We start from the raw sequence: 23,596 nt of genomic DNA, 5'->3' as shown, positions 1-23,596 counted from the left end.
CGAGTCTCGAGAAAGCCCGAAGTCGGAATTGGAATGGGCCTAGAGGCTAGAGGCCCTGGACCCGGTTGGATTAATAGTTATAGATTACGCGATAAATCTAGTTGTTTTGGGCCTATTAAGCCCAAGTCCAGCACAATGGTGCGTATATAAATGTTTTCGTACGTTCACCGATGCTAAGAGAGAAGCCGAGGCGACGGAGTTCCAATTGCGCCACCAACTGCCGCTTCTTCGGAAGCTTTCTGCGCCAAATGCTACAAAGATTACTTCTTGAGCAAACCCGAGGCCTCCATCGAGGCGAAGGAAATCAACAGGGATGCCGCGGGAAGTGAGGAGTGTCAAAGTCGTCACCTTTGAAGCTTCTCCCTCCGAGGAATCGATGCAGCTTTTGCAACAAGAATGTGGGCTTGATGGCATTCAATTGCCGGTGTGGAGAGCTCTTCTGCTCGGTTCATCGCTTCTCCGATAAGCACGATTGCGCACGTTCGATTACAGGGGATCATGGCAAGATGCTGTCGGGAATGCGAACCCGATCGTGAAGAAGGATAAGATTGACAAGATCTGATGGAGTATTGGTATGGGTTTTCGAGAAATCAATATTCTATATAATGATTGTAAACATGGTGGTAAATCTAGAATATTGCATGAAATCATATGCAAAGTGATTACAAATCTTGTAGTGCTCCACAACAATACTGTGCCTGACGATATCTACCACGGCAGTCTTCTTCTTTCTTATTTATTCAATCATTACATATTATGGTAAGCATGAAGATGCTGCTGACTAATGCATCTATAGTAATGCATTTGCGTCTGACTTGTAAATCATATGGAGGCAATGCCGCTCTCTGAGACGAGAGCCGCCATCCTCTGCAGTAGCAATTCAAAGTCATCCTGTGTCTTGATGAGGCTTAGTCGCGAATATTGACTGCTGGCTTCGAAGACGGTACCGCCTCTCGATATGATCCTCCCTTTCTTAAGCACATCGGAGCAATCTTTGTCTTCCTCTAGCTCACACTTCAACCAAGCATAAGCTGTCCATTGATGAGATAAGAATCGAGTATGTCAAAGTAATAACATCACAGATACTTGTTTCACAGTAGAAGTTGATCACCTGGAGAAGGGTCTCTGATCCTTTTGAAGTAGGTGCAGTACTGAGGTGAGATTTTTTGCAGGGAGAAGCGATTGGACGAGGAGATTACATCGTTCAATTTGCGCCATCTTTCTGTGAGTGTTCTGAATCCAAATTTGAAGATATCTTCTCCTCCTTCCTTCTCAGCTAGTATTACTTTCATAAGCTTCAGGATTCTTAGCTGTGTGTCCCTGGAAACACCCATAGTGTTCATTTGCATGTATTCTCTGACTTTGTTGTACACTTTCTGGTCCCTTATCAATGCCCACCTTCACATTTACACATGTTGTGGTGTTATGATATTGTTTCATCTCCACTGTAAGTATCAACTAGACTACTAATCATTGCAGAAAACTAACCCGAATCTACTACTGGCATGGCCGGATGTTTTGGAACCAGAGAAGAGCATAATGTCTTCATCAGCTGGGGCAGGAATAGCTGTGAAATGAGGCCAGTAATAAGCATGATCATGGATCACAGATGAGCCTCCGAGAACCGATTCAAGCAGCATCCCGTCGGGATTATTCGGCGACGTTACAAACTCGATGAAGTCCTTTGTCGCCGTCGTCGTCGAATTCGACCATTTTGAGGTAGTTCCTAACCATTCGTAATCTCGAGCGTCGAAAAGTTCGGTTTGTAATTTGTACAACTACAAGGTATATACGAGTAACATAAACTATATAACAATTCGTTGCTCAATTAATTTGTATATATATATATATATGTCACTAACCGCGTAATACGGAGATGTGGCAACGACGGCGGCCGGCAAGGTGGCGTTATCCGGAGATAGGGCGTGGACCAACGCGTTGACCAGTTGCGTGGATCCAGATCCGAAGACGATAAACTTGTCGTCTGCGATGGCGTTTCCGACGGCCTTGTGCAGGCGGCGGATGTGCTTTTCGAGCTCGGCGGAGATGAAGATGTCGGTGGTCCGGTAGCTCATGCGATGCCATCCGGATATTAAGACCGCGCTGCTTGCTGCATGCCGCTGCCAGTATGGCTCCAAGAATAAGGGATCTCCACTGCAGGGATAAAGAAAACCAAGGCAAATAATTTCCAGATTAAGTGAAGGATACTAAATACGACGAGAAAAATTCAGTGGGCCCCTGTTCCTTTGGAATCAACGATGATATTTCTCAAGATTCTCCTAGCTATCTGACAATCTTGCATCTTGCCTTGCCGTAATGAAACGCTCTTCCTATTGGCTTCAGGAGGAATCTCCCTTGTGTGCTTATCTTTAATGACGTTAATTATCTTAACATATTAGGACAAAAAGAGTGATAATTAGCAGATATTCCATTTAGGTCTGTCTACCGAGCTCCGTGTTAGCTAACAACTCGTACGTACGTACGTCTTCCATCTTTATCTGGTTCATTTAATAAATTAGTCGACCATGAGGTAGGTTGGGTCTGAGCTTAAAATATAGACGAGGTGAATCATAGCACAAATATCCAAACAAAGAGAAAAGGGAATTGGAGATTTGAAATCTATTTCAATTTATATTAATCTTTTTTGGAGTTGTAATCTACTTTGTTTAGGAGGACAGAAAGAAAAAAAAAGGTGCCAATTATGGGAGGGCGAATTTAAGAGTTTGTTTTTGAATCCAGATGAAATCATTCACGTGACAAAACTTCTTCGCTTATAAGAAAAAGATACCCCACCGGGAAGCGGCCGGCTCACCTGTCGGCGTCGGCGTCGCAGTCGGCCACCAGCTCGGAGCAATCACTACCAGCATAGCACGTGTTGCACTCGCACGTGGGGAATCCATCAACTAGGACGCCGTCGAGGAAGGCTCGCCCGTGCCCGGAGCACGTGAGGGCGGCGACGGCCTCCGCCTCTTCCGCCGCGGTTCGGCTCCAGCCGAGCCGTGCCGGTGGCCCAACGGAGCGGAAGATGTTGGTGAGGGTGGAGGATAAGAAGAGGAAGAAGAAGAGAAATTTTGATCTCCGGAGCCTCCTCACCTCCTCCGTTTCCATTTCTTTTAAAAAATAATTTTGGGGTAAAGGAAAAGGCAGAGGAGAGGGAGAGAGAATAAAATTATAGCGTCCAATAATTCATGTACGGTCTGTGTGTTGCTAATCAGTAAAGGACCGATAAATTTCTTTGATAGCGATTTTATTATTTATTTATCTTATCGCTAGCTAAAATAATCGAGGCTTCAAATATTTTTGGGTAGTGATGAATATATTAAGAGTGCCAAATAGTTTACCTATCATTTCTCTGGTGAAACGTAGCCATCGTTAGAGACTAATAATCTACAAGTGCTATTGGTTTGATTAGAATCCATTCCGTATACGAAAGTATTTACTGAAGCCTTGACACAATCATATCAAAATCACATCAGACAGAAACAATCAAACTGTGTAAGGCTGCGTTACATAAATTGACTTTTTTTTTTTACCTCTTATAATAGTATTTAATTAATTATTTTCAATTTAGAGAAATCTCTTTTTATAAATTTATAATTTAAAGTAATGTTTATTTACAAAAGTAGGATAGAAATAAAGAAATTATTTCTTCTTTTTTTTAAAAAAAAAAAAGAGTATGGATTGCTCTGGTTGGCAGTAATTAGTGGCGATAGAGATATTACAACTGCGTAACTGTCACTAGTTTGTTTGCTTTGTAATTAAGCCTCCCACTAGCTTGGAACGAAAGTTCTAACCACCTTAGATTAAATATATATATATATATATATATAGGTAATTATTGCTCATTTTTTTTTTATTGTACCTTTAAATTATAAAAAGATCTCCTATCGATTGACAGCATTAATAAAAAAATTTAAATAAATAAGAGTAAAATGTTGGCCACACGTGACTTACCAACTTAACGTAAGCGATATTTTTCGTAGTTAAAATGATTAATTTATTAGGAAAAAAAAATAAAGGGTCTATGTTGGGCAATCTAAGTACAAGTATCCATTAAATATAATTCAAAATTAAAAGTTGGAATGATCAACTCCAGGATCGAGTCTCAGCCACTTGATTAATTTACAATGCCACGTGGATCAACAGATGACCGTCTGCTTCCCGCCGCCCTCAGAAACCCGAAACCAAAGTGCCTTCACGCGCCATTAATATCCTCGTCCTCTATTATGCATTTCATCGGACATCTTTGCTTCATTTCTCCGTCACTCTTTCCCTCTCTCTCTCTCCCCCACCCCCCTCTCCGGAAAAACCAATCTGAATCGAGAAGCATCAATGGCCGGAGTCCCGATGGCTCCGGCCCGGGTCCTGGCATGGACCACATTTGCTTTATTGGTCTCGGTGGACGTCAACGCAGACGGCGTCGGCATCAATTGGGGGACCATGATGTCCCACCCGATGCTGCCGACGACGGTGGTGGGGATGCTCAAGGCCAACGGAGTCACAAAGGTGAAGCTGTTCGACGCTGATCCATGGACGGTCGGTGCGTTGGCCGGGACGGGGATCGAGACCATGCTCGCCATTCCAAACGACCAGCTCGGCCGGATGAGTAGTAAATTCAAGCATGCGAAGAAGTGGGTCGAGAACAATGTCACGAAGTATGACAACAATGGCGGTGTAAACATCAAGTAAGATTCATTCTTCCCTCTTCAAGATAGATTTGTCTGCTAGTTCTTATATATTCATATGTGGATGTGCAATTAAGTTAGAATGATGAGTAGTCTTTTGCAGCACACGTTATGTTTGAGTCAATGGCTAGCTAGCTTTACTGCAAACGATGCCATCTTAGTAATAACTCTTCAACAAATTGATCAATTACTTTTCCATTAAACTATGTCTGTTCTATAATCTTGATTATTTGTCATGTTGATTCAGGTATGTTGCAGTTGGCAATGAACCCTTTCTCAAGAGCTACAATGGCAGCTTCATGAACACTACATTCCCTGCACTCAAGAATGTTCAGAGAGCTCTGAACAAGGCTGGTGTTGGCAATCGGATCAAGGCGGTCGTCCCCCTCAATGCCGATGTCTACAACTCCCCCGGTAACAACCCACTGCCATCTGGGGGGAGCTTTCGCAGTGACATCCGCACCCTCATGTTCGAAATAGTCCATTACCTAAACTCCAACGGTGCACCCTTTGTTGTTAACATCTACCCTTTCATCAGCCTGTACCAGAGTGCCAGCTTTCCGATAGATTACGCCTTCTTTGACGGCGGAAGCATGCCGGTCAATGACAAAGGAGTCAAATACACCAATGTGTTTGATGCGAACTATGACACGCTTGTGTGGTCCTTAAGGAAGGCCGGTGTGCCCAACATGAAAATCATTGTTGGGGAGGTGGGTTGGCCGACCGACGGTGATAAGAATGCCAATGTCACAAATGCTAAAAGATTTTACGACGGGCTCTTGAAGAAGGTGGCGAAGAAGGAGGGCACGCCGCTAAGGCCTGGTCCAACGGAGATGTATATATTTGGATTGATTGATGAGGATCAGAAGAGTGTGCAACCAGGGAATTTCGAGCGGCATTGGGGGATTTTTACCTATGATGGAAAACCCAAATTTCCAATGGATCTAACAGGGAGGGGGAAGGATAGGCACTTGGTTAGTGCAGTGGGGGTCAAGCACTTGCCATCCCAGTGGTGTGTACTCAATGAAGATGCAAAGGATAAATATAAGCAGCTACCGATTAGCGTTAATTATGCATGTTCAAATGCAGATTGCACTCCATTAGGATACGGATCATCATGCTACGGGCTGAACCAAAATGAGAATATATCATATTCATTTAACATCTACTTCCAAACAATGGACCAGGATGTTAGGGCCTGCGATTTCGGTGGCCTGGCTAAGATCACGATGAAGAATGCATCGCAAGGGAGTTGCCTGTTTCCTGTGCAGATTGTGAGCACAGGAGACAAGGCAGCAGTAGCACGAATTTTGGTTTTGGCTGTTTCTGTGCTGATGATTGGAGCAATGGTGTTTGTGTAGAAAGAGAGAGGAAGGAAGATAAGATGAAAATAACAGCGCCAAGAAGCTTGTTTTAAATCTGAAGCTGACCGGCGGAGACACATTGTTTTCGTTTGTTCATACAAAATGGACATGCATTTTTCAACAACCACTAGTTCTTGATATCTGATAGGAATTTGTTCACTCATTATTCATATTGAATTGTTGTGATCCTGAGAGGATTGTAAACTCTTTGAGAAGGGAAAATATCTGCTGTCAGAAGTATCAATAGATTCCACAATATCCTATTTGTTGTCTGTCAATGGTTTTCTGTATGTTTCCTATATGTAGCTCTACTGTTGGTATTCTGCATATTTGCTATATGGTAGACCGAGGAGGTTCTCAGGTGAATGTTCCTCTGTATTGCATCATTCCTAGTGTTATTTATGTTACAGCTATTCATCGAATTATTCATTGTTTGCTATAACTGCTTCTGCAACTTTGAATTTCTTCATGTCTTTCAAAGTTAAAAACGATGCCATACAACAATTGTGGAGAAAAAAAAGAAAAGAAAGTTATTCCTCAACTCCGGTTGTCATTAAGAGAAGCACATGTACAGGATGATTTACATGTCTGAAAGAACAATACCACCAGCATCAGCTCCACAACTTGCCTATCAAAGCATAACTTCCATCATATTGTTCTGATCTAGATATTCACTGCATGAATACAAGGTAAGGATGTAACGTCAATTAACACTTCTTTTTTAAGGAATATCCACATTGAAACCAATGTGAAGTTATATATGAAGTCAAGGACTGCTATTTGAATTGGATAGACACCTTATGGATAGATATGTGGCAAATCTCTTGCATGCAACACAACATTTTTTTTATTTATAAATGATGAATAGTAATTCCATATGTTGGGCTAATAATCCAACTGTCATGAATTAGTCAATTATCTGATTTTAACTAGTAGGTGAAGTTTCAAATGTCGATTGTTCATTATGTGTTTTTCCAGTCTAAAAGGAACTGACCTCTTCTAGCCTCAAATTGTCTGCCTCTAACATGAGTTCATCTTCTATCTCCGCATCAGTGAAAGTCAGTGCCCTCTGCAGCTTTCTAGGAGAAAAAACCTCAACCTCAGCCATGAAAACAGCAGTAACAGGACGGTGATCAGAAGTATTCAGCCCGACTCTTTTGTACGACATTAGCCTCAGGCCCTTGCCAAATGAAAGAATGCGGTCGCACCTAAAGAAACATACATAAGAAGAATGACTATAATATAATGGAAACTATGACCAGTTCTTTGTCAGGATGTGAATACTGGATACACTTGCAGAAAAGAATTAGAAAGAAAAAGAAGAAGAATTAGACAGAAATGACAGCAGTGGATCATTTGATACCATTTTGTTGTTGTTGTTGAAGTCAGTGGGTTTGAAAGTAATTTTATGTCATATAATGGAATGGGAATATGAATATCATATCCAAAATGGGTTTTGAAACTCATACCATGCAGGTGTTCTCCTTCCAGATTTTGAGTCTTCTCCTACATACTTCTCTGAGTTAATCTCGTATTTATATGTTGGAGGAAAACTGATAACTCCTTCTGTCCACCCATCAAAGGCTCGTCCTTTCTTTAATTCCAGTTTTAACTGTTACAGCATAAGGTACACTAGAAGATGTTGAATCACCATTAATTTTTGAGTTCAACTGAAAAAGTTTTCGTTGCAACTCAAATGTTATATTCCTATTAAAAGAAAGAAGAGAAGTGAACTTACCTGATCGTTTTCAATTAATTTATCCCATTCCTTGTTCGAGATGAGTTCGTGTGTTTTTTCATATGATAAGTTGATCCGGTAATTTAGATCCCCTAACCAGATAATCCTTCTGAAAAGTTGAGCATAAATAGGTCAAATATTAGATACTCTCAGGAAATTAAACAGGTGGTAGAATATACAGGAAAAGTAAAAGAAAAATGTTGACATGTAAGATACACTTCATGATTGTCATTTTTCATCAAATTGTAGAATCTTCACTAAAGCCTGGTTATGTTCAAAAATCAGTAAGTGCAGAAAGGTATATGCTTAAAACTGAGTTGATTTATTTAATGGTCACATCATCAAGGGACAGATTGTGCATGGCCTTATCTTAATTTCTCTCTTCAAAATCACACACAAACACACATGATTTTACTAAAATATGTTCTACAATTCTTACTTGGAGCATGAAAGAAAACCATTGCTTTCATACAGTGTATATGCTTAGTTATGCACGAAGGAAGTTGGTTTACTTACTCATGATCGTAGATGGTTCTAGGCATGCCAACACCAGGAACTGAATTAAATTGTGTTCTCCGATGAATTTCTTGCACATCAGCATTCCTTCGAAGTCGTTCTCCATCCCTCTCTCCCGATGTCAGATGACTACATATAAAGCAAAAAAGTGTCTGATATATAGACATGCTGACTGATATTGATCCCTGGAGCATATATGAGAAATCAAAGTTGGAATATCGTTGCACCCATGATATTTCTCACAGGCAAGTACATACTGATAATGTGTAATAAGAAGACAAATAAAGGCATAATGCCATCGGTTAGTTGTATTTAAAATTGAAGGCAACACCCTACGCATAGAGAAATTTATTTCCAGAATAAGCAATTAAAAGACTTGTTACTTCCGAAGATCATGTATTGAAGGAATGAAGTCTAATAATCAAATTCTTTTGGAACTATAGATAAGTTCAGAAGCAATGAGCAGTGGTTAAATTCAGACAGAAAACTTGCCTTGTTACCAATGTAGCCCATCACACCCACACCGACAGTTGATACTCTCAAATTTTGAATATGCTTCCGCAGGCTTCTTCGGACCCATATTGAAATATAAATTCCAACCATTTGCTTACTTATTATTCTTACAAAGGATGATCTGTTCTTTCGGGAAAACACACTGTCTAGCCTAAAATCAGGAATCAATCTGTCCTCTGGAGAATCCTTGAAATCCCCGTGTACTGACTTGAAAGACTCAGAACTCATCAAAGATTTGACCAAAGTGGATGGTTTTGAAGTGTCCTGACCATGTTGACCCAGCATATCTAATTGTTGTTCTGGCCAAATCATCCCAATCCTTTCTGAGTTACTAAGTGTTTTGGCTAATTTCCTTTGTGGATTATTTAAAACTTCTGAACATGGTTCATAGTTTTTGAAACTTAGATTATATGATCTTTCAAATTTCTTCACTGAATGCTGTCTCTGAAAATCCACATGTTGGTGTCTGCTCTCATTAGCATCAGAATAGGATGCCACATAGTTGTTTGTACCATGTCTATTACCATTAAGTCCATCTTCACTGGAATGAAAACTGAAATCCTTTTCATCCAATGGATGAACTTCCTCATCACTCTCACTATCAGACTCAAGAAGTATTTCATCTTCAATGGCAAGAGTATCATCTGATGGCCTGAACCTTGATGGGGAAGGAGGATCACTGTAACATTTGCACTTTGCTTTCACTGGATGAATCTTATTCAAGGTATCACGAATAAGAGACTCCCATCGTGGAACTGGACTGTTATCCTCAGCTCCAAAAATATTTCCAGCATTCAACGGCACAATTTCTTGAAAACTGAAAAGACATATCATAATCAAGATGATCATTAAAAACAAGAAAAGGCAAGGAAGAATGACAAGTATATCAGGTGAGAGGACATAGTATGCAACCGTTTGTCCTAATAGGCTGATACATATAAAATATGAAGGAGAGTTCATTGGCAGTTTACCCAAGCACATAGATATCAGCAAGCTCCTCCGTTTCCAGCCACTCCTGGATGTCTAGGTCATCAGTTGGACGTCTTCCTCCAACATTCCATGTGCCGACACACACCCTGCATGAAAGTAAAGTTGCAGATTAGGTGCAAGAGTAGAAGCATTCTAAACATTGCTAGTAGTTACCTGGCTCTCTTATTAGGAGTCTATATTATTTTCTTATATGATTTAGTTGGTTCTTCGCCTTCTACAATTACTTATGGGATAAGTGTTGAAGGGCATAAAGAATATATTTACCCAAGGTTTGGCATGTGCCTATCAACAAACACATAATTAAACATATGAAGAAAAGATAAAAGAGAGAGAATAGCTGTGCCTGAGTTCTTCAGTGTTTATGTATTGTGCACGGAGAGTCTCTGACTTTCGTCGTCTTCTTAGCCCGTATGGAATGCCTTCCATGCGGCTACCTACAATATTAAGCAGTTCTATCAAGTATGCAGAAAATAATCACCCATTAGGCTACACGGTTAATGAGAAACATACTCCAACATGTTCTAGGTAAAATGGTAGATAACCAAGGTACGGCAAATGACTTCAGACTCAGAGATATTGAAAGAAGGCCTACTAAACTCTAGCAAGTGTTCAAAGTAGACCTATTCTCTCATCAAATAGTTGTTCCTTTTTCTTCAACCGTAAATAGCCTCTCTAATCCATGGCCTATTCCCTTATAACTGGATACAAACCAAATATATACCTCGAGTAGAACAAAAATTCCAAGTTTCTGCTGAAATAAGAGAAAACTTCTTTTTCAACAAACATTCACCTTAAATTTCCTCAAGAACAGATAGGAGGAAACTCATTAAACAAACTATAGAATCAATATCACCAATTCAATAACCAAAAGAAAAAACCATTAAATACTCAGCAAATTACCATTTGATTCCGCCCCGAGTCCAGCCAACCTCCTTTCCTCGCCATGCAATTGACGCTCCCAACCACACATCTCTGCATGATTTCATTACAAACCCAAGAGCCAAAGGGTAAGGCGAGAATCAAAACCTAATTCCGTATCAATAAACAGCACAATTAAAGGGAAAAAATCGGGAAAAAAAACCCAAATTATCAATTAGAGAGGAAAAAAGAGGAAGAGACTTTCTTGCTTACCTTCGTACTCGCACTCGCTCTCGGTGGTGTCTGCTTCATCGGCACTGAAATCCGAGTCCTTGGAGCTAATATTTAGCCATTTCCGGAGAACAACCTTGGGCCAGAGCTGCAGGCAGGTGCAACCGAAACAATAGAGTTCAACCCAACTCCTCTGCAGTTTGCCCAACGCAATATAAACCAAGAATAATGAAAAAAAAAAAAAAAACCAAACCGATCACCGAGCCAGAGCACCCCAAATGGAGCTCTTATCCACAATCAAAGATTTGGTTCTTGGGAGTTAAAGCTTCAAGCTTCATACCTCTCTCTGCTTCCTTGTTCTTTGCTTCATTTTCCTCTCCTCTCTTCCTCCGCTTTGCCTTCTCCCTTTTGAGACGAAAGAAAAAGGGTGGGCTTTTATTGCAGCTGACATACATAGACCCTTTTAAGTATGAGACTTAGCCTAGGGTTGCTGGAAACTAACAACAAACTTTGAGGCATATGGGTCACCGCCACGTGGAAAGAGGATAATGGAAGCCGATGCAGACCAACTGCTTGATGTTTTGTCAGACTTTTTTGGACATAGTGGCAAAGGTGAGACCGTAAAAATGTAGCTTACGCTGGATTGGATTTGTGAGGGGGTGGCTGCGAAGGGATAGCGCTGCCTCCATCCATCTTGCTCCCCTTTTTCTCTTTTGTCGAGATCCAACACGTTAGTGCTAAAACCTCGGTAAGTGCAGAAGCACTCACTGCCTTTAAAGATGCCTTGTACTATATTCTGCTACTAAGCAGGTTCCAGAAATTATTTGCACCAGTGATTCTAAAATTAATGATCACAGTTATCAACAAATCATAAGATTCCTCTTCAGGTATTCAGAATATAGTGTTTTTTTCCTCCCGTGAACCGTTCTCTTTGTAAGTGTAATTACAAAATAGAGTAGAAAGTTGCCACCTTTGCGAAGAGGACAACTCTGGATTGCGAAATCTAAGAGTGGGAATGGAGGAGAGTCTATCGACTGCTAATCGATCATTGTCAATCTTTAATAATGTTTCATTTTGTCTGCATACAACTAAGCTTTCAGCTGCCCCTCTCATAAAAAATTCTTTATCAAATGACAAGGTATGGTATCCTCTCAATATATATATATTCTTTTCGAACAACTACAGGTGTTGGCTTAGGGAGACATCTTTGAATCATGATGACAAGGATTTGAACCTACCACATTTGTCTCATCTTCGGCCGATCTTGATAAGAAATCTATGCCAAGAGTACAAGCTAACAGAGTATATATAAGACTGTTAGCACCTAAGGAAAAACTCTTACTATGAACCTGTGCAAAGAGTACAGACTGTTTAGCACTTAACAATCAAAATCTTAGCCTCTAAGGAATAAAAAAGAGTGCCCAGCTTTGAAATTTGGTTGCAAGTGATGTCATGCCAGTGTGATATACAATGGAGCAACTTTTGCCCCATTCTGGACAACCACACTGGCTATGGCTTTGGAATCGAAGAAGCTCCACTCAAATACTCAATGCCATGGGTGGTGGGCTTCAATTGCTTGAAGACAAAGGGCACATGGCAGTGACCAACTTTCCCTTTTCTTTCTTAATTCTTTTTTGGGGGTCAAAAATCCATTGTGTACTTTAATGTGTATAGCTGTGTTAAGGACTCTCTGCTGCTCTGCACATGGAGTCAAGAGTATATACATGTATGACCCGTAAATACTGCTAAAATTATAGGTCTCGGATATACATTGGAAAATACTTTTAAAAGTGACACTTGTAAATATCTTAGCAATGCAATTGTTTTTGCTAAGTTACAAGTAGTGGTTTGTATGCTCAGTTGCTGCAATGGTGGGGTTCCCAGGAAATTAATGGTGGCCAGACATAGAGGTTGCATAGATAATATAATATATATTGTTCAAAAGGGTTTAGTGAATGGTCTCAGTGCATTGATGTTTGGGGATTTGTCATCTTGTTGATGGATGAAGTGTAGCTTTCAGAATTTGTTCCAAAAGAAGGCAAATGCTATATTGCTATGCAGTGTTAGTCTTGAAATCCATGGGGTTTTAAATTTAGCGAACTGCAGCATCACAGTCAACATCAAATCTATTACACAAGAAAGCATCTAAAGATGCTGATGTGGTGCCTGCCCAGGTCTTTTGGGCCTGAAGAGTAATGGGCCAAGTAGCAGAACTATGTTTGGATCGACTCAATTGGGCCTTCATTAATTTCTGAAGGCATAGTTTGGATAACATTTAGAGAGCAAGAACCTGAGGCATGCCAGGGTTTGATGTCAGCGATGTCGTCGTCTTTTTTGAATAAAGAATGCAACAACTAGTAGGAGAAGGGGCTTCGTCAATATCTTATAAGGGCATAGTTTGGACTTTGGATAACCTAGCACGGCAAGAAACCCGGGTTCATGAGAACCGGGAAGTCGCCAAAAGTAATAACAGTTAGCTCCGGAGTAGAGGGTTTTTGTCCTCTCCTCGAGCATAAAAGTATGAAGTTTAGCAAAACAAGTAGCTCAATCGGCTGCCCTATTATAAATTTTATAGTCATGGATAAAAGAAAAGAAAATCAAAGATCGACATGTCAACTTGTATTAATAGATGTTGTTATAAATGCGCTATGGAACATCTTCAGCACTGTTGATTGTTGTGACGACAACAGTAGAGTTTCCTTCAAAAATAATGTGTTTAAGGTTAGTGACGAGTAGCAGCAGCACCAGCTTTAAAGAGCGCTTCGATATCAATTTTAAGGACTAGGCCCATTTTAGCTGGTTGAACCGCTAGTAAATAATCTCTCTTCGGTGGTTTTGATCTATAAGACCCACCACCACCACCACTATTGTTGTAAGGGTCCTAGGATTCATCAAAGTTGATTTGATTAAACCATTTGCTGGGGGAGTCTAGCTCTCCAATCTTACCCTGGTAGTTAATATTTTGACCCCACTCTTGTCAATATATTCCATGGCCATGTAAAAATCCAACCATGCAAAATGGTTAGCCTTTGTTTTTACTGGGTCAAAGCAAAGTTTGTTCCTAACCTTTCAAATCATCTAGATAGTAGAGGCTATAATAGCCTTAAATTTTTCCTAGTCAAACTAGTCAAAATGCAACTAGTTGTAGGTCTAAGTTAAAAGAATTCGTTGAGATTATGGTCAATAACCTTCCAAACCTCAAGAGCATACTTATAACGATAAAACAAAGGTGATCCACACTCTCTTGCCATTGGCCATACACATATCGGTCTACCCCATGTGTAGACTATAGAAGAGAGTTTTAGTAGGAATTCTTTGATTTGGTCTTAGTTTATGTAGGGGTATCCATTCAGGCTCAAACTAATTAGTTTTGGTACAAAGGAAAGAGTAGATGGCCTTAGCTCTAGCTTTTTTCTTGTTGTTAAGCTACCAAATTCACTTATCCTCCAGCGAACTCACTCTTAGGTCTCAAATAGAGATGATCATTAGGTTCGACCAACCCAGCTTGAATCCACCCAATTTTAATTGGGCTAAGTTTGACCCAAGTCCGATTTGTGTCATGTTCAATCTGAGCTCAAGATGGTAGTGAACGATATGGGCTAAGCTTTTGCCCGCCAGACCCGGCTCGAAAGCCCGATGCATAGCCCAACTCATTATCCATGTCTATTTTTATTATTTTATAATTCTACATCAGTAAACTATATATCAATATATAGAAATGCTCATAAAAAATATAATTAAAATATCTCTCTAGTAACCTATTATGCTTGGCTTGATAAAAATATAATATTTTTAATTAGGCTCATTATGCTAGGCCCATTAGGCCTTACTCAAGTCCAATATTCAATAGGCTAATGGGCTAATGATAGAAGTGCATATATTGGTACCAAAATTTTCCGTGAGTTAGGTTTCATTCCACTCCACTGGGCCACTGGCGGCCTGCAAGAAAGCGAGGCATGCCAAAGAGGGTTTGGTGTCAGCGATGTCGTCATTATTCTCGAATAGAGAAATACAACAACTAGTACAAATATTAAGCGCAGGAGCTCTCAGACGAATGAATACGAACAGGAAGGAATACTAGGAAGGGGGGAAATAGGAATAGGATGGCCGGGCTATTCGTAAACCAGGCTGCAGTTTATGCCGACGCGAGGCCGACTTATCCAAAGGAATGGTTCGCCAAGCTCGCTTCGCTCACTGACCATCACGATCTGGCGTGGGACGTCGGCACCGGCAACGGCCAGTCCGCTATCGGCGTACGCCTCTCTAATCTCTTTTCTTTTCTTTTCTATTTTCCCCCAAGAACAAGTGCTCATAGTACAAAATAATTCTGGGTTAAATTGTTAATTAGAAAACCTAACCGATTGAACTCAATTTTTATAATGTTTAAAGAGATCTATAAATTTATCTCTCAGGTGGCGGAGCACTATGGGAAAGTAGTAGCCACGGACGTGAGCGAAGCGCAGCTGAGACTAGCAATCCCCAACCCCAAGGTTCAGTACGTCCACACTCCCCTCTCTATGCCGGACGAACAGCTCATCTCCGCCATGGGCGGTGAGAACTCTGTCGACCTCATTACTGTAGCTCAAGCCGTCCACTGGTTCGACCTCCCAACCTTCTACTCCCTCGCCAACCGACTCCTCCGTAAGCCGGGAGGCGTCATCGCAGTCTGGAGCTACAACTACAAGATCTCTCCCATAGAGCACTCCATGACGCGTTTCTTCGAGACCACCCTTCCTTACTGGGACCCTCGTACCCAGCACGCGTTCGACGGTTACCGCGCCCTCCCGTTCCCCTTCGAGGATGTCGGCCTGGGCACCGAGGGTGATCCGGCTACGTTGGAGATGGAGCAGGAGTTGTCATTTGATAGGCTTCTTGGAGTGCTGAGGTCGTGGTCGGCGGTGGCGACGGCGAAGGAGAGAGGAGTGGATTTACTGTCGGAGAGGGTGGTGAAGGAGTTGGAGGAGGAGTGGGGTGGTAAGGAGGTTGTCAGGACGGTGACTTATAAGACTTTCATGCTTGCAGGCAAGCCGAAGATGGAATAAAATTTTGTCCCTGCTGACTCTCTTATCACTATATCTATTTAAAGATGGAATAAAATTTTCTCTCTGTCGACTATCTTATCATTATATCTATCTAAAGATGGAATAGAATTTTATCTCTGTTGACTCTCTTATCACTATATCTATCTATCTCTAATCTCTAAATGTAACTATGAGTACTCTATTTTATACAAGAGGCTAATGCCATCTTAAACTAGATGATATGTAGATCCAGTGGGCAATTGAGAGCATAATTTAAGATTGAAACAAACAGCTCCGAGCTTAAACTAGATGGATCACTATTCATTGAGCCAAGGTAACAAACAAGATGGAGCTAAAAGAAAACAAGAGTAACTCCTACCATAACTTGTATGATAGAAGAGGACTGTTGAGATTGGACGCAAAAAAAGAGTTGCCAGATTATTTAATCATCCACCAGACTCCTACATGCAGGAAACCTTCTGTGAATGTCGCTAAATTAAGAATTACATCGTTTCATTTCAAAGTGGCTTGTGATTAACACTCTGAATCTCATCAATGTATCCATGCTTAGTAACCTGCACTGATTGGAACAATCATTCGGGAAGCAAACCTCAATCAAAAGCAATCTATATCTATTCAGATGCCTCAGCAGGTGCAGCAACTTCTACTTTTTTCAGATTTTCCAGCGCCGTGATTCGTCCATTCAGAGCTTCATAGCGTTCATCAAGAGTTACATTCAGACCCTTCACCTGAAAATAAGCATTCAAGCACTTTGCGGTTCAGTAGGCATACTATATATATGTGAGCATTGAAAAACTTCTATCAGCTTTAAAATGCAAACTAAAATGTAGACCTGTACTACAAGTGTTGTCGATTCGATCAAACTGAAATCCAGATAATAAAATGAAGGTACAATTATTTCCCTAGCTGTCAAACAATTCCATTCATTATGTCTTGCAAGTCTCTACACAAATTTTCATATCAAAGTTGGATTGACCGGGGTAAACCTGACAGCTGATGTTCACAAATAATCATTATTATATTATCTTCCTGCATTAAACTAGCTTGCACGACATTCCCATCTACAATATTTACCCAGCTCTCCTGCAAAAGTGGGCCGAAAATTTTTCAGTCAAGAGATACCCCATCACATACCATATTTAAGTTATTACTCCCCCAAGCCACATCATAGTAGACTCTTGAAGGAAACCCCACCATGCTAGGAACTCCCTTTAGTGTTAAAGAAGCAAATGTACCATAGAACCCATGTCAAAACACAATCAAGTGACCTTAGTTCTTGCACTAGAATGAATCTGACGATGAATTCACTTTCTGGGTAAAACAGTTGGTTCTGGCCATTTCAAAAGATGAGCAAAACTAAAATAATCGTGTGTCTTCTCCTGTTGTATCATGTGCCCATGATTATTGTTGGTGGATCTACTGGACCATAAGTATTATCAGCCAGAAAAGGATTGAAGAGAACTAGCTTGTGAAAACATGCATACGTTGAAAACATGTTTCCTCAATATAATCTTCATTAATACCAACAGTTAAAATAAAGGTTCCTCCTCTCTACCTAAGATCCATGAAGTGCTCCGAATCCTCCATATTAGACCAATTAGATGCTTTAACATCTCGAAGATGGTTTCATCAAGTCAACTGTCCTTGTGCTTTTGCAACTAACACTTATAATAAATCTATGGTTCGATTCTTCTGGTTGCTGCAACTTACTATGGTTGGTTTCATCTTCTCTTTCCAAAAGCCATCCTTTACTTTCTGAGATCTAAATCTCACCTTTTTTTTGTTCAGCAAATGTTTCTACACATTGCATAGAACCCATACATATGACATGTTGCTTACTAATAGAATGTCATAATACCAGAATTTTTTAAGAGCAATTGCCAATTAAGAATGGCACCAACATAGTGTAATCATTCTTTTCTTTCTTCCAAAGCTTATTATACTTTTTCAAAGTCCAAACCATCACGAACAAAGGTAATTTCAAGTCAAGCAAATTACTAAGCTTTATTAGAAACATAAGGAAATTAAGAGGAAACGTGATGAGAATTGTACCAACATAACCTGTAACAAATAAAACCAGGGAATAATTCTGAAATAGAGATACTTAAATCTATGTAAAAGGTTTCTAGAAAAACAAGAGAATAAAAGGTAGTATGAGTGAAGGTTCTTTCATAGTTTGGAAACATTGCTACAAATTACAATAGCAAGACTCTAATAACAGGTATTGGCCATAAAATGAAAATGAATAGTTAAAAAACTATGAAACCAACAATGTTGGGCAAAGGCTTGATTCTTGTAGTCATCACCCAAAGAATCTGACATTCTTCTAAGTCCTGTACTCCACCAAGTGTAACTAATTTGTTGAATTTACTCCCAGATCAACTGAATCATCATAGGTTTAGAAACTCTTATTTTATCATTCATATCCATTACTTCAGGAATCTGACTCTATATTCAGGTCACCACCCAGAATTTCAAGCATAATCCAAATTACTTTCTCTAAGGCAAAGAAGTGTTAGAAAAGGAGGTTGTATGGTGCGCACCATCCATAATATTTCATGGATTTTTGTGTATCACAAGAACATTGGCAAATTACTTTGATCCTGAGCCACAGTTCTATAAAATATATAAGAATTTTACACAAACAAGTAGTCTAATATAAACACTAAAGATACACAATTTATTCGTTTTCCTTTCCTTCTTTTTAAGACACCAAGCAAGGAATAAGAGAACTCCAGTTGGAGCAAATAATGTAGTGACAAAGACGACGAGTAAGAGGAACGGGAAGGAAGGAAGAAAGAACCTATTGGGAGATGACTTCATGAGGAATCATGCAATCCATCATCTATGTACAGGAGATAAAAGCACACAATTACTGTCATCACTGCCGCAATGAAGCAGGATGGTAATTTCAAAAATAACATATTTTTAATATGTTGCAATACCCAATAATTCCAGCATCCTACCGCTTGTCCAATCCATGGTTGGGCTCCCAATCTAATGATTCCCTACATTCCAGTCAATTCCTTAAACCATTCACGATAATCCATAAGAATGGGCTTAGCTTATTCTATTATCCATTGTAATTTTCCCCAAATAACGAAGAATCCAAAAGCTAGTTCGACCCTCCTGTTCTTTCTTCTAAGATCCCAGAGATACAGGAGGAAATTAAGAAAAGTAAAAGTGAGATTAGAGAAGATCGGCACCTGACGAGAGATGGCTTCTTGGGCGACCATGTAATCCTTGTAGAGGAGATAAAATCCCGCCACCGATGCTGCGGCCGCGCCGGCGAAGAAGGACGCCAGCCTCACCCGAAACATGAACCCCATCTCGCGACGCTTTCTCCTTCCTCCGAATCACCTCTCTTTGCCTTCGCCTTCGCTTCCTTCCGAGTGTTCGTTTCTTTTGCTACCGCCGCAAGGTGTTCGACCTTTTGTCTGGCGCTTATAGAGTCGCACCGCGAGGCACATGAACTTAGACCCGTCTCTGGGACTCAGGGTCTGGGTGCGCCAAGTAAAGTCCAGGTGGATTCTAGTGATCTTCTGCAGCCACGGGTGCAATTTGAGGTATTTCAGCTAGAGAAAATATTATCCATTTTTCAATTAGAAGATGCCAAGTACCTGTATGTCAAATTTCCTCCATTGAAGGATGTAGATAATCCTCTTACATAATACTTTGGTTAAAGATAAGCCACGAAATTGTACCATCTCGAGTCTCGATAGAGGGAGAAATGCGAGCTTATTCCCTCCCCCCTCTGTCCGGCCCAAATCTATCCTTCTCCGCCCTCCCATGGCTTCGAACCAAAGCCTTTCCAAGAACGAAGCCTTCTTCCAACTCCCATCTCTTCCTCTCGCCTAAAAGTCCAATTCTGAGACGAATCCATGTCGCCAAATCCTCTCCAGTCCATGATTCCGGTGGATCCGAGAACGCCCATGTCAAAGAAACTGAGCTCGAATTGCTCGAGAAGCCATCTCCGATACCAATCAACGAGGAGGAGGAAGAGGAGTCCTCCACTACTCGGAAACCACCGGAATTGGAAGAGGCATTAGCTCCATTCCTTAGATTCTTCAAGGTGAGGGACTCGGCGGATGAAGCTAAGGTTAACGAAGAGAGCGATGTGGAAGTCGAGGTTGAGGAGAAGGAAAAGATTGAGAGTAAAAAGGAAGTCCCTTTTGAGTACTACGACCCAAAGCCTGGCGATTTCGTGGTAGGTGTAGTCGTGTCGGGAAATGAGAACAAGTTCGATATTAACATTGGCGCGGATGAGTTGGGAATGATGTTGACAAAGGAAGTGCTTCCTTTGTATGATGAGGAGCTGCCTTACCTGCTATGTGATCTTGGAAAAGATACGGATGAGTTCATGGTTCCAGGGAAGGTTGGAGTTGTGAAAGATGAGGAGGGATTGAATAGAGGGAGGGTGCCCGGAGGAGCTGTCGTCGAGCCGGGAACGGTTCTCTTCGCAGAGGTGCTTGGCCGGACTTTGAGCGGGAGGCCACTTCTGTCTGCAAGAAGGATGTTTCGGCGCGTCGCCTGGCACAGAGTTAGGCAGGTTCTCTTCTCTTCTCTTCTCTCTTTCTGGCACTGCATATAGCCAGCCTTTTTTTAGATATACGTGCATTCTAATTTATTCTTTTTAACAACAATTAGATAGTAATGCTCTCCTAGATATTGTAGTACTTGTGCACGTTTGTTATATTAAATTGATATGAAACATTTGTGGTGAGTAGGAGTAGCATTGATATCTTAAAGATTATTGGTTTTGAGGATGTTTTAATGTACCACTCGTATATTATGCAGATAATGCAACTAAATGAGCCTATTGAGGTTAAAATCTTTGAATGGAATACTGGCGGCCTTCTTACTCGGATTGAGGTGTGAATTTGCCATGCTAACTGCTATCTCTCTTCTGATCTTGCATATATGCTGTTACATGTTTTGCTCGTTAGGTTTTCAGGGACTCCGAGCATTCCTTCCTAAAGCTGAGTTGATGAACAAAGTAAATAATTTCACAGACTTGAAGAGCAATGTGAGTGTTAGAACATATGAACTATTTCCTTTGCTTTCTTATTTCCCAGAATACTTCTTTGTGTCTCTCAATTTTCTTTGAATCTGACTTTTCACCATCAAAAATAAATTTTGGTTTCTAGGCATAGATACATGCTTATTACATATTGGTTGTTTCCTCTGCAGGTTGGTCGCCAGATACGTGTATGCATTACCAGGATAGATGAAGCAACTAATGACTTGATTATTAGTGAAAAAGAAGCCTGGGTTAGTTCAATTAATTGAGCATTATCAATTGGTTACACGAAGTAGATTCCAAATAGTTAAATACTCCTGAAAATTAGGGAGCAATAGCGATATATATGACTTTTTCTCAGACATCTATATGACTACTTAGTTCTATTTTTGGATGGTTTACTTTAATTTGTATATGATACACTGGTGTGTGTGGGTCTATGTATATGCGCATATAAGATGATCTGGGTTTCCCACCGGAACAAGATGAACTGAACTTATCATGAAATTCAGTTTTCGTGTTGTGATTGTTTGGCAACCAATCATATGATTCTTCTTCATAGTGAAGTCGATCAGAATTCAGCAATTAATATCCTATAAATCCATTGGGCAATCTGAGATGGAATTTGCTGGGAAACTGTTTTGGTGTATTAGTGTGCTTAAAGAAATTGGGTTCTTTTAGCACCTTCCTATGTGAAGAAACCTTTAAGTGGTAGTACTGCTTTCAAAATGTGATATTAGCGCCTAGAGATTATCGTATAATAGTCTTTTCTGAATCTGCGGCCTATCTGTTTACTCTTTACAGGATATGATGCACCTTAAAGAAGGAACACTTTTACAAGGGACAGTTCGCAAAATATTTCCATATGGTGCTCAAGTAAGGATTGGCGAGAGTAATAGAAGGTAAGTTTTTAAACCCTACTGTTGTATTTATTTACTCAATTTCTTGAGCTAGAAATTTGTAATTCCACTTGAAATTCCTCCTTAACTTTTTCTATATTTGCTGCCCTTACTTGTTTACATAGTTAACCCAAACGATGATGGCAATGCCTGAGTTTCTATTTTTATTTTTTATTGCAGTCAATTTCAAGAGTCAGTTACATAGATAGCAAAGCTCTCAAACTTTGGGAACTTATTCATAATAAATGAGTATATGAATTTGCAAATTTTATTAAACGAGAAGATCTTTTTTTGTAAATGTTAGTCCACAAGACAAATTTGACAGACTTATAATACTACAAAAATCCTTGTATTCATTTTTGTCCTGACTAGTGAATGTACATACTCCCACAGTCTGTTGTTGTGATGTTCTTTTTTTTTTCTTGCAGTGGTTTGCTGCATATCTCAAACATAACCAGTTCCCGTGTCACATCTGTAAATGACATACTAAAAGTGGGTGAAGAAGTGAAAGTTCTTGTGGTAAAGTCAATGTTTCCAGACAAAATTGCCCTTAGGTAAGAATTGAGGAAATTTGATATTTTTGGGGCTTTAATATATGAGTTATTATTTCAGTAGCATATAACTCACAAGATTGTGCTTATTCTTGTTCCTGTACTAGAAAGTGCACCTAATTTTCAAAAATAACACAAGTTTAGTTCGAATACCATTCTCAAAAAGTTTAATATCTTGTGAACTCTACTAGTCCACTCAAAGTGACCTAATTACTCGAACAGCATTGCAGACCTTGAAAGTGAGCCTGGATTATTTCTTTTGGACAAAGAGGTGAGAGTTCCTTTGTCCATTTCTAAAAATGGTACTCCATTGAGAAATTTTTGCAGTTCTAATTTTTTCTACATATACTTGTTCTTTGATATTATCTTTTCCCTCTAATTCATTCCAGAAAGTATTTACTGAGGCTGAGAAGATGGCAAAAATGTACAGGCAAAAGCTTCCAGTTATTTCTGCGACACGTAATTCAGATCCCCTTCTGAAGGATGCACTTCCCTTTGATGATGAAGCTAAATACTCAAATTGGAAATGGTTTAAATTTGAGCAGCTTAATGAGGTCGACAGTAAGGAAAATACTGGATCATGATTGTATAACAAGAAATTTTGTAGAGTTTTGTTATACATCTTAATAGAAGCTTACCAGTAAGTGGGGCTTGCGATCCTCAGCGAATGCAATACAAGATAATCTTTCGTCGTGCAACAACTATTTGTGTTTGCTAAGTGATTATGCAAACCCTTTGAAAATTCATGGCAGTGAGGAACTGGGTGTATGCCTAAAGTTTAATTTCAGTTCAAGAACATAAGTTGTACAAGGGTTTTGTTCTTTGTTCTAGGTATTGTTGTCTGGTTGGTTGGTATAGATCTATCTGCCTTTCTTCTGCTATAGCTTTGTTCTCTGTACATATGGCATATTAAACTAGAGCTGCAGTTATACATCAATTGGTACATTTATTGCATAGTTTGAAATTTTAACTTTTGGTAGTTCTATCTCCATCAAAGCTTCTTCATTGTCGAACTTTCTAGGTTAACATAAAGCTCTGGAACCAGTTGGATTTTGGCAAGGGAAAGAAGTTATAGCACATGGTTGGATGGATATGAGTTCCAGATGTCCCAGTACAGGTAATTAGCCACCAATAATATAGTCTTGACTCCAATAGTCCTATTCTAGTCAAACAAGTTTGACCCAATATT

At 40.0% G+C, this 23,596-nt stretch overlaps 6 protein-coding genes across 8 annotated transcripts; 3 read left to right on the top strand and 3 right to left on the bottom strand.

Moving 5' to 3' along the window:
- Positions 1–609: 609 nt before the first annotated feature.
- LOC140770820 (alliin lyase) lies at positions 610–3,155 on the bottom strand. Its single transcript, XM_073112106.1, has 5 exons — positions 2,813–3,155; positions 1,863–2,154; positions 1,489–1,778; positions 1,112–1,398; positions 610–1,031 (listed from the first exon to the last, which is right to left on the bottom strand). Exons 1-5 carry the CDS (start codon positions 3,106–3,108, stop codon positions 823–825), a joined length of 1,374 nt encoding a protein of 457 aa, XP_072968207.1. The 5' UTR covers positions 3,109–3,155; the 3' UTR covers positions 610–822.
- Positions 3,156–4,266: 1,111 nt separating this feature from the next.
- LOC140770823 (glucan endo-1,3-beta-glucosidase 8-like) lies at positions 4,267–6,357 on the top strand. Its single transcript, XM_073112112.1, has 2 exons — positions 4,267–4,685; positions 4,933–6,357. The coding sequence occupies exons 1-2, from the start codon at positions 4,333–4,335 to the stop codon at positions 6,044–6,046; spliced, it is 1,467 nt and encodes a 488-aa protein (XP_072968213.1). The 5' UTR covers positions 4,267–4,332; the 3' UTR covers positions 6,047–6,357.
- A 153-nt stretch (positions 6,358–6,510) lies between these two features.
- On the bottom strand, positions 6,511–11,386 carry LOC140770822 (type IV inositol polyphosphate 5-phosphatase 3-like). Of its 3 annotated transcripts, none has more exons than XM_073112109.1 (11): positions 11,236–11,384; positions 10,938–11,088; positions 10,707–10,778; positions 10,150–10,240; positions 9,788–9,892; positions 8,796–9,633; positions 8,304–8,488; positions 7,788–7,896; positions 7,519–7,661; positions 7,044–7,257; positions 6,511–6,723 (listed from the first exon to the last, which is right to left on the bottom strand). In XM_073112109.1, the coding sequence occupies exons 1-11, from the start codon at positions 11,344–11,346 to the stop codon at positions 6,721–6,723; spliced, it is 2,022 nt and encodes a 673-aa protein (XP_072968210.1). In that variant the 5' UTR covers positions 11,347–11,384; the 3' UTR covers positions 6,511–6,720. The 3 variants fall into 3 exon arrangements, with proteins under 3 accessions (XP_072968210.1, XP_072968211.1, XP_072968212.1); XM_073112110.1 differs by having other exon boundaries at positions 6,512–6,723; positions 10,938–11,043; XM_073112111.1 differs by lacking the exons at positions 6,511–6,723; positions 7,044–7,257 and having other exon boundaries at positions 7,542–7,681; positions 11,236–11,386.
- Positions 11,387–14,939: 3,553 nt separating this feature from the next.
- LOC140770464 (uncharacterized) lies at positions 14,940–16,068 on the top strand. The gene is made up of 2 exons (XM_073111670.1): positions 14,940–15,148; positions 15,308–16,068. Exons 1-2 carry the CDS (start codon positions 14,999–15,001, stop codon positions 15,935–15,937), a joined length of 780 nt encoding a protein of 259 aa, XP_072967771.1. The 5' UTR covers positions 14,940–14,998; the 3' UTR covers positions 15,938–16,068.
- Positions 16,069–16,213: 145 nt separating this feature from the next.
- Positions 16,214–19,390, bottom strand: LOC140770581 (uncharacterized). The gene is made up of 2 exons (XM_073111834.1): positions 19,144–19,390; positions 16,214–16,665 (listed from the first exon to the last, which is right to left on the bottom strand). The coding sequence occupies exons 1-2, from the start codon at positions 19,264–19,266 to the stop codon at positions 16,549–16,551; spliced, it is 240 nt and encodes a 79-aa protein (XP_072967935.1). The 5' UTR covers positions 19,267–19,390; the 3' UTR covers positions 16,214–16,548.
- A 243-nt stretch (positions 19,391–19,633) lies between these two features.
- Positions 19,634–23,264, top strand: LOC140770580 (protein PIGMENT DEFECTIVE 338, chloroplastic-like). The gene is made up of 8 exons (XM_073111833.1): positions 19,634–20,486; positions 20,735–20,809; positions 20,892–20,963; positions 21,128–21,208; positions 21,762–21,859; positions 22,285–22,410; positions 22,630–22,678; positions 22,797–23,264. Exons 1-8 carry the CDS (start codon positions 19,668–19,670, stop codon positions 22,989–22,991), a joined length of 1,515 nt encoding a protein of 504 aa, XP_072967934.1. The 5' UTR covers positions 19,634–19,667; the 3' UTR covers positions 22,992–23,264.
- The last annotated feature ends 332 nt before the right edge of the window (positions 23,265–23,596 follow it).

The sequence above is a fragment of the Typha angustifolia genome, chromosome 11, assembly GCF_048772165.1.
Source record: "Typha angustifolia cultivar Huaian chromosome 11, ASM4877216v1, whole genome shotgun sequence".
In the NCBI taxonomy this organism is placed as follows: Eukaryota; Viridiplantae; Streptophyta; class Magnoliopsida; order Poales; family Typhaceae; genus Typha; species Typha angustifolia.
Note: the sequence above shows the minus strand (reverse complement) of the source record. Positions and strands in the feature narration are given on the sequence as shown.

Bases quoted from the DNA above. Each gene is read 5' to 3' on its own strand.
- LOC140770464 (XM_073111670.1), top strand. From the start codon at position 14,999: ATGGCCGGGCTATTCGTAAACCAGGCTGCAGTTTATGCCGACGCGAGG. The intron at 15,149-15,307 runs GTACGCCTCTCT...TTTATCTCTCAG, and splicing joins ACGGCCAGTCCGCTATCGGC to GTGGCGGAGCACTATGGGAA.
- LOC140770581 (XM_073111834.1), bottom strand. From the start codon at position 19,266: ATGGGGTTCATGTTTCGGGTGAGGCTGGCGTCCTTCTTCGCCGGCGCG. The intron at 16,666-19,143 runs GTGCCGATCTTC...GCTTATTTTCAG, and splicing joins AAGAAGCCATCTCTCGTCAG to GTGAAGGGTCTGAATGTAAC.
- LOC140770823 (XM_073112112.1), top strand. From the start codon at position 4,333: ATGGCCGGAGTCCCGATGGCTCCGGCCCGGGTCCTGGCATGGACCACA. The intron at 4,686-4,932 runs GTAAGATTCATT...ATGTTGATTCAG, and splicing joins AATGGCGGTGTAAACATCAA to GTATGTTGCAGTTGGCAATG.
- LOC140770580 (XM_073111833.1), top strand. From the start codon at position 19,668: ATGCGAGCTTATTCCCTCCCCCCTCTGTCCGGCCCAAATCTATCCTTC. The intron at 20,487-20,734 runs GTTCTCTTCTCT...TATATTATGCAG, and splicing joins CCTGGCACAGAGTTAGGCAG to ATAATGCAACTAAATGAGCC. The intron at 21,209-21,761 runs GTTAGTTCAATT...TACTCTTTACAG, and splicing joins TTAGTGAAAAAGAAGCCTGG to GATATGATGCACCTTAAAGA.
- LOC140770820 (XM_073112106.1), bottom strand. From the start codon at position 3,108: ATGGAAACGGAGGAGGTGAGGAGGCTCCGGAGATCAAAATTTCTCTTC. The intron at 1,399-1,488 runs GTTAGTTTTCTG...GTAAATGTGAAG, and splicing joins CATGCCAGTAGTAGATTCGG to GTGGGCATTGATAAGGGACC. The intron at 1,032-1,111 runs GTGATCAACTTC...ATCAATGGACAG, and splicing joins GATCAGAGACCCTTCTCCAG to CTTATGCTTGGTTGAAGTGT.
- LOC140770822 (XM_073112109.1), bottom strand. From the start codon at position 11,346: ATGTCAGCTGCAATAAAAGCCCACCCTTTTTCTTTCGTCTCAAAAGGG. The intron at 7,897-8,303 runs GTAAGTAAACCA...TCAACTTTTCAG, and splicing joins AGAACCATCTACGATCATGA to AAGGATTATCTGGTTAGGGG. The intron at 7,662-7,787 runs GTAAGTTCACTT...ATGCTGTAACAG, and splicing joins AATTAATTGAAAACGATCAG to TTAAAACTGGAATTAAAGAA.